General features: G+C 41.0%; 1 protein-coding gene across 2 annotated transcripts in view; it reads right to left on the reverse strand.

Annotated features, from left to right (window-relative positions):
- Positions 1-8,306, reverse strand: part of GUCY1B1 (guanylate cyclase 1 soluble subunit beta 1) — a 43,131-nt gene extending 34,825 nt beyond the window's left edge. The window contains exons 1-2 of one of the 2 annotated variants that reach the window (XM_088163681.1): positions 8,229-8,306; positions 7,888-7,961 (exon numbers count right to left, since the gene is read on the reverse strand). In XM_088163681.1, the coding sequence (XP_088019807.1) occupies positions 7,888-7,961; positions 8,229-8,231 (77 nt within the window). In that variant the 5' untranslated portion in view covers positions 8,232-8,306. The remainder of the gene's footprint in view (positions 1-7,887; positions 7,962-8,228) is intronic. The other variant, XM_088163682.1, reaches the window with a different exon arrangement.
- Positions 8,307-9,048: the final 742 nt, after the last annotated feature.

The following is a 9,048-nucleotide window of genomic DNA, read 5'->3' on the forward strand; positions in this document are numbered from 1 at the left end:
TTGAACAGAGCACTGCCTTCAGGACTGGGTAAACCCACATGGTGCTGAAAGAGGCAGCAAAACCTCCATTTTCTTGCTTTTTAACAGATCACTGCAATTATTTAAAATTGAGAATTACATGATCCAACATAAACATGGATTCACTATTTAAACTCTAGTGAATAGTCAATTTTTTTCACCAGTGTTCATTGTGACAAGACAGTTAAAATACTTAACACAGTATGTCTGCAACACTTTTGAGCATGAAAGAATCAGTAAGTTCAAGCAAACTGTAAAGCAAGCATTCTTTACACTAATTAGTTGTGGGCCGGGAAAGGGAATTACTGAGCAAACTGCCAGCAGTTTAACAAGGAAGGAAAGAAGATTCACACGGGACTGACTGCCACCACTGCAGCACATAGGTATGTGTGTCCACGTAGTAAACTCCATAACTCACCTGTTCACCACCCAGACTTCTACAGTTCCTGGGGGAAGAAGAACAGAAGAAAGGAACAGGAAAGCCAGCATTTTGATGGGAAAAATCCCAAAGGCATTAATAGGATAAAAGAAAATTGAAGTCTGAGATACACTGAAACCTACACTTAGAAACTTACAAGGTTGGCACCAAGGTTCTCCTGCAAATCAACCCCTTGGTAAGAAATACCAAAGATAACTAGAAGGCTCTTCACTTGCTTCCACTACAGATAATTACTAACTGAAGTGCCCCACCTCACATTTTGTACAGATATTTGATTCTTGTTTCCTGTCTGGATGGCAGTTTTATTGTCCAGGCCACATGGTGATTATGTAGATGTAATATGTAATAGGCATGTACATCAATATTTATTTGCATATGTACCTACATACACAAATAGATTTTCTCCAAAAACTTTACATTCTAAGCTGATGATTATCCAACTTCTCTCCTATCAGAAGTGCTGCTGTTATCACTGTAGACAGACTGTTACAGACTATGGTACTGTTTTACATGCTTTTTAAAGGGCTGTCCTATATACAGAAACTACGGTCAGCTGAAAACATGAAAAACACTTTCCAGAACAATTACAAAGAAATAAAACATGTCTCATAAAGAGTCATAAACATCTGGTGATTTTTAATTTTTTTTGTAGTTTAGTGAAAACAGGAAAGATGGATTCAAGTCCACTCAACATTAGAGCAGTTTGCTCCAAGCAACATTTTCCTGTCTGTTCCTGAGCCTGTATTACACACTCAGCCACACCCATGAGCCCACAGAACCCCTTCCTTTTCCTCCAGATTTCCCGTTCCTTCAGAGGCTAGATCCTACTCCACTAATGCACAACTATTTTGTGTTTTATTTTATCCCATTCCTCAATATATAACCTCAGGCTTGATTTATAGCAGTTTTCAAATCCAATTCTGAAAGAGAATTGCTCCTTTCTAATATATCTTCCTGTGGAATTGATCTCCACTAATTGCATGCAGAAGCATTAATTAGCTCTCAAACAATCTCGTGAGGCCAATTATACCATTTCCATTTAAAACACGACAGATCAAGAACACGACAGATCAAAAAGGTTTCATTCATTTAGGATGCCCAGTATGTGACAAGCGGTTCTGGTTTTTCAAGATACTAAGCACTTTTTATGCTCAAAACACAACTTTCATGGACTTTACAGCCTACCAGCATCAGACCTACAAATTATCTAAATTTCCACAAATCTTAAGAGCTTACTATTGCAACTTAATCTTTCACTAGAGCTGTTATCCATATTTTCCTAGATTTGTGAAAAGGCAAACTAAACTATAGTAGGAGCTATTACTACATCTAAATACTGTGCTAAGCAATAGCAGTAGGCCAAAATCTTGATTCTCACAGGATTTGTCAACAAATATAAGTTGTGTTTTGATATATTAGTAAAAAGAAAAAAACACGAAGTGACATTCTGAACTCAGCATTCAGACACAAGAAGTCAAGCTGGGGCCATCATTCTGCAGCTAAAAAAGTTCTTCTTATTTGCTTTGTTTAAGTAGCATAAAAAAGGACAATTTTTGCTATGCGAGAAATTCCCAGGAAACAATGCAATCCAAGTCCGTCTCCTGTAAAAAAAATCATAAAATATTTTCTTAAAGGCATTTAATATTTACTTTATATTATTTATAGTATTTACTATTTTAGAATGTAACTGCAAATATAATTAACCGGAATAGCACATCCTATCAACGAGTTCCTAGTTATTTAAATGCTGGTGAAATCAGTGGAGTATCATTTTTAGATATGTAAATGAATAAAGGCATCTACCTTTCCTGACTTAAGTAGGCAACCTACGACACTACTAATAAATCTAACTGCTAGGAACGCCTTTGAAAATTTACCCAATAATATGTATTCTTAAATCCCCTACATTTCATTGCAAAAGCCACACCAAGTCACTACCGTCTGACCTTATGTTAACCTTCAGCAATAGGATGCAGAAGTTTCTGTCTGTTTAGTTCAGTTTTCATTTTCAGGCCAAGCAGTTTCCTTCACTTCTCCAAATGGTAAAATCTTCTACCATTTCAGCTGAATCAAACTTGAAACTGAGCAGAGCTTTCCACTTTCCATTCCACATTGCACCAGGACTATTCCTCAAGCCTCAGTGTTTCACCGTTTTAACCAGAACAGGACACTTACAGAAAAAAAAGCTTTTGCCTGCAGCCTTAGTAGGTGATAATCTGTGAAGCTTGGGGAACAAAAGTTTCCTTCCTCCTAAGATAAGCAATTAACTTTTGCTCTTACGAAGTGTACACTTCCAGACCACTGTGTCCCTGTAAAGTTTGTGATGGCCAGAAGGCTCCTCAGACCTGGAGTCTTGGCATTTAAGAGTGTGGACTGCACATGCCATCCCAACCCCTCCAAAAGACAAAACAGGGTAAAGGCAGGAGAAGATGGCTTAATTCTACGTTAAGCACTGAGCACCAGGGATGTAAGGCTATTACTTGATTTATATAGCCCCATGCTAAGGTACAGACAGCAGAGGGGCAAAAAAAGGCTACTTTTCTACTGTGCAAGTTTGAACACCTCTCCAGAATAAAATAAAAAGTGTTTTCAGCTCTAGGTAGTTGCTTTTAGCAAACACTGAGTTTCAACTTCCATTCTAGTTTTTCCACACTACGTGTTTTTTTGTGGGGACGTCTACCATAAAAACAGAAAGCAGATGAAGACTGTGGCTGACTGGCTGTGCCATTTCATTTCCCAAGTCCAGATATTTCATATGCCTTTGTGGGAAAAATATTAATTTACTTGACAGGCTTGTGATGAAGTATTTTAATGCATTTCTTTATTAGATTTTTGAGATCTCATTCATTTTCTTGGCAGTATGTTCGAAAGTGTCACAGTTTGAGCATCTAACCTGGCCTCAATTCAGATTTAGGAGCCCGTGGGAAAATCCGGTATTCATTTAATCAAACACAGAGGAACAGTGTTGGGAAACACAGGAAAAAAGACTGTACATATTCCCTGCTGACATTGCTCTAGCTCCCACATATTGACCTGGAGCTGTTTCAAGAAGACATCCCTGTCAATGCTTGCTACACAATTAAACCCTCAGAACTGCTGAATGGAGGGATCAGAATTTCATATATATTGGCAGTTCATAAGTGGTATCTGTTGCAGAAGAGCTCATATTTTATGATAGAGGCCTCTTTTAAAAATGTATTATCACACGCCATAAAAATATGCCCACCATAGAAACATACTGGGAATACAATTTCTTAAGCCCTGGAAATTTTTATTTGTTTTGACAATATGAGTAATCTCTCTGCATTGTTTTGGACAGGTACATGGACAGTAATTCCGCATGCACTACTGACAATTTTGTGTACACACGACCCAGCAGCACAAATTTGGCCTTAAACAGACACGAGCACAGAATTACATGTATGTGGGAATGGCCAGGCCTGACAACTTTCAGTTTATATTGGCTGCAGAGGACTTGAAGATCTCTAATGCCAAAGGAAACTTGAGAACCACCCCTGAGAACCAGCCATTACAATTGTGGCTACACTATCTAAACCAGCCCTCTGGATGTAATAAGTACAAAACAAAGGGTTCAGAAGAGGTTTTCTTTTAAATATGGAAGGAACAAATGAAAACTGTTTTCTCAGCAAAAGTGTGGTTAACAGTTCTAAGTTAACTGTTTATTTAGTAACTCTTTGCAGAGCTAGTGAAGCACTGATCAAAGCAGTCTGTCTCTATTGCACTGCAGGTCCTAAGTCTCCCTTTCCAAGGACTGAAATAGTGAATGACAATGAGCAGTGTATGTGCAGCTTACAACTGCCAGTAAGCAAAATAAAAGACTGTGGTGAATCATGTTCACTTTCCATCAAGAAAAATCTGCTATTGCAGAATTCAGCAACTGCAGAAGGACTTTCCCCTCTCACTCCCTCTTGCTCATCCAGCTTTGCTAAATCCTTCTAATGATTCTAGGGGTTCATCACAAAGACCCTGTACACTAGTTCAAGTTCTCAATTCTGCAAGTGGCAGTCAGAGAAAATCCTAAGGAGAAGCAAATTTTTGAGACTTTGCTGTTGAGAAAATGAGTAAAGGCTCCATAAATCAAGATTACCTTTCATTACTTATATGCCAGCTTTCTTAGTCTTATTTTAAATTCAATCTATTAGGGATCCAGAATGCTGGTTCAGAAATAGAAGGCTTTGAACCTTTTTGCATGTCAAGTATTTTAATTCTAGTTCTTTAGGAAAGGCAAGCCCTCTATCAAAGTATATACTGTAATTTTTCCATTAACTTAGTTGTTATTATTATATGATGTGTAAAAGAAGTCCGTTTTATAGTTATGCTTTTTTTTTTTAAGTGGATGAAAATAACATGGAGGTTAACTTTCCCAAGAATTCCACTCTGCGCCATTAAAAAACAGTATGTATCTTTTTCTGATAGATCACGGTTTCACAATAATGCTGGAAAATGAACAAAATAACAGACCGGGAGGCTTGAAATCATCGTTATAACTCAGTTAACAGTGAGGGCACTGAAAACACCACTCTTGTAAGAGCATCAAATTCAACTATTTGTGTACCCAAAATCTCTATGTAAGAACTTCATTCAAAACCACTTTTGACTGAACAAGCTACAAGAGTTTCCATGTTTCATATGGAGAATACTCCTTCAATTCAGTACTTAACTTTTTTAAATGCACTTTTTCTGAAAATGACCAGATTTCATTACTTCAGTTTAATTAGTTCTATGTTTTCTTTTCCCTTCTATCAGTATTAAATACAAATTCACCTGCTGGCATTTGAGAATCACTCAGCAGTCATAACCCACCACTCTTCAATGCTGATTCACATTTTCTGTGGTGACTTCCAAGAGAACAAAATAGCAATATGTGATCAGCTCAACATTGAAAAAAAACAAAACCAAAAAAGCTTAGGTAAGAAATTTTGTACTGACCTACCCTAAGGCCTCTCTACTTCACAAAAATCATGAAGCAAATTCAACCTCATTAACAGTGCAAAGTTCTTCCTGGTTTTGTTGACTTCAGTAATTATTTCTCCAGTCATCAGTGATTCAACTGATTCAATTCAGCATGCCACAACACTGTTCTGTACCTTCTTGCTGTTTTCTAAATGATTAACAGTTCTAACAAAAAAGCCTTTGCAAGATGTTTGTATTTGCTTATAAAAGATAAAACATCCAAGATTTTCCCCAACATGACACAGTTGACACTACCATTCCCTAAACCAATATCATTATAATGTGTTCCAGCGAGGGGTGGTTTAATGGTTTCTAAACTCTAGGATATACAACTGAGAAATCCTGCTGAATAAAACCCCATGGTGACCAATTTCACATAGGGAGTTATGGCTGTTGCAAATACACTAGCTCCTTCTTGGAGATCACACTCCAATCTTCTGCTGGGTGATGTCGTGCTAGTTTCCTTCCAGAGAGCCATCTTCTTGTGAGCTAACAGCAGAGCCTACCAGCTGGGCTGCTACAAGACATAAATGTTTCTCATTTGAAAAGCAGAAACGGGACATACCAGCTTCCTGAATTTTCACAGCTGACCTTAGAAAAGTATTTTGTATATTTCTATTAAATGTCTTCAAAGTGTTTTATGAGTAATATTCCTCATGGGTTTTAGTTATCTTCAGTATTCTATTAGGTGTTTCCAAAATCTAAAGAGATAGGATGCATCAGGAATTATGGCTGTGTTCTGACAGTCTGCAGCATGGTCTTACACTAGAAGATGAAACTCTGTATCTTCTCTGATAGATTGATCTTAAATACAAATATATATTCAGTGGGTAATCTGGACAAAAAGTGGTCCATGATACGTAAAGGCATCTTGGTAAGGGATGCCATGCCAAGAAAGAGTGAACATCATATTTTATAAATTTTTAAAATTTATTTTAGTTTTCATGGAAAATTATGGATGTGTTGTTATTTAATCATCTCTTAATTTACATATGTCATTAAAATAAATCAAAACATAAGAATTCAAAATAGATCACTGTTTAGAAATGGTTACTATGTAAGGAAAAGAAATGCCTCACTTATAGCACAAAACTCTGTGGCATACACTGAAGGTTCATCTGTGGTATGCACAGATCTGTATTTGCGCACAGCAATTTACACAGTACCTGTCAGGGATCAATAGAACAATGAAGGCCTGCTGAACCACAACTGTGGACTCACCTTTGGTGATTTTAGAGACTCAGCTAGACAAAATTCATAGCTGACCCCTGACTTAATGCCAGTAACAATCCAGGCTGGAACAGAAACTGGACTAGATGACTTCCAGAGGCCCCTTTCAGAGAATATTTCTATGATTCTCTGATTTCATGGTACTGTGCAAGGTTACCACATCCTTAACAAACGATTTTATTAAAAAAGTATGCCATAGTAACAAAAATCTCACAATCAAAACTGGTCTTTGACTCCAAAAATTGTGTTAAGACAACAGCAATATATTATAAAATCAACATCAACACTGACATATAAAAATAGGCCCAAAATAAATGCAATATCTTGATCCCTTGTCAAGAGATCATTTCTTCTGACCACATGTTAGATAAAGCCCAGTGAAGCAAACCTACAACTCTGTAAGCTTTTACGTCCTTTTAAAAATTTTTGTTGTAGTTTTCCCAATGATTTATACTACTATTTTTAAAGTAAATAGAATTTTGTTTGCACGTTCATTTAAAACTTTCAGTGCAATCTCACAACTGATCAAAGGTTTAAAGCGAAGGCAGTCAGCTCCTTAGAAAAATGTTATAGCACCAGAAAAGCAAGGGTTGGCCACAAGAAATCAAGTTCTAGAAATGAAGCAAAAAAACGTTCTTCTACTTACATTCATATATATTTTTCTATAACAATAAGTGACTTTTTTGATTTCAAGCTGAGGACATTACCAAAATCGGACAGCATTTTTAGACAAGGTTTAATAAACACGGTATCTTAGTTCCATCAAGGATGCAAAGGGATGCAACTGTTGCATAGTTCACCTGGTGGCCTCATGCAAGGACATTACTTCCGCCACATACTCCATATAACCGAGGGAATCAATGCCATCCCCGCTGCGGCTCCTGGAGACCGGGGAAGGCGGAACAAGGCAGATCTTGGAGGTGTTAAGGGAGGCCGCGAGCGGGACGAGGTGCTGCAGGATCCGCGCCGGTCTTGTCACGACTGGGAGCCGCGTCCTGGGTGCCTCTGCCTGCTCGCAGAGCTGGGGGGCACCCTTGCTGGTGCCGCTGCCAGCCCCTGCCGCCCCGCAGACCCGCCCGGCACCCGGCAATCGGGGCGCCAGTACCCGGTACCCGGCCGGCCCCGGCTCCCGGGCTGCGCGCCCCGGCGGACAGGCGCGCACACAGACACACATACACGCACGGATACATACACGGACGCGCACAAAAGCACGCACAGACACTTACTTGATGTCCTCCCAGACGGCGGGGCCGTAGTTGCGGATGACGAGCAGCTCCAGAGCGTGATTGACGAAGCCGTACTGCGGGGCAGGATGAGGCGGTGGCACATGGTCAGGCACCGGGCGTTAGGGGAGCCCCTTCCCCCGCCCCGCAGCATCCCACCCCACCCTTCCCATCACCCCGGCGGGAAGCGACCCCACGGAAACATCACCCATCTCTCCCCGAAACAAAGGGCCGTGGTCTGGCTTCCAGCTTCCCAAGTGGATTCAGACCCTTCCCTCCCACCGCGGGCCCAGTGCCCGGTAGAGCGGACGCGCCCCGGCCCCACGCAGCCCGGGGCAGCTCACCATGGTGCCGCCGCCGCCAGCAGAGGATGGGCCCGTCTGCCTCACCACCTCCCCCGGCCGCCACCGCCCCGAGTGGCACACGCCGACAGCCAATGGCGCGCGCGACCGCTGCCCGGGGGGCCAATGGCGGGCGCGGCCGCCTCGCACTGCTCCAATCAGAGGTGGAGGCGGGGCTTCGCGAGGCCCAGAGCCGAGCGGGGGCTGCGGGCCGGCGCCGCCCGCGGCTTGAGGGGCGGGCGCTGCCCGTGTCCGGCGCGGAGCCGCGATTGATCCCAGCGTTCGGCGGCTTCGTGCTCGTACACATCCTGGGCGTAGTGACTGTGTGGGTACCTGTAGGGCAACACTGCTTGCCCTGGAGTCAGTTCTCTGTGCAGCGGTTGCCTTCGCAGGAATGCTTCAGTTGGTTCCTTGTATCGCTTAGCTTTTTGAAGAAAAATGTCTCCAAAAAAGGGAAGAATCTGAGCGACAAAGTCATCGCAGACATTTCTGGTCCTGTACGTTCATTTCTCAAAGGCTAGTGAAGCTAAAAGCTTAATAACGAGTGCTTTCCGTGATGGGTTTTTTTTGTGTGGTTTTGAGTCCTTCTCAGGTGTCAGTGTGAATAAACACCGAGTTGTATCATTAATCTACTGAATATCGATTCTTAGAGGGTTCTTTAAGTAAGGTATGACGCTTACAACAGAAGGTTGTGTATATGCAAGAAATGAAAAAAGATGATACAGCACCATATAGTTTAAAGCCCATTGTATGATAAAAATCCAGTATATGAAATACAAATTCTAGGGAGACCACTGATTTTTTAAAACTTGTTTAAGAAGAA

This window comes from Sturnus vulgaris, chromosome 4 (assembly GCF_052056855.1).
Source record: "Sturnus vulgaris isolate bStuVul1 chromosome 4, bStuVul1.hap1, whole genome shotgun sequence".
Classification (NCBI taxonomy): domain Eukaryota; kingdom Metazoa; phylum Chordata; class Aves; order Passeriformes; family Sturnidae; genus Sturnus; species Sturnus vulgaris.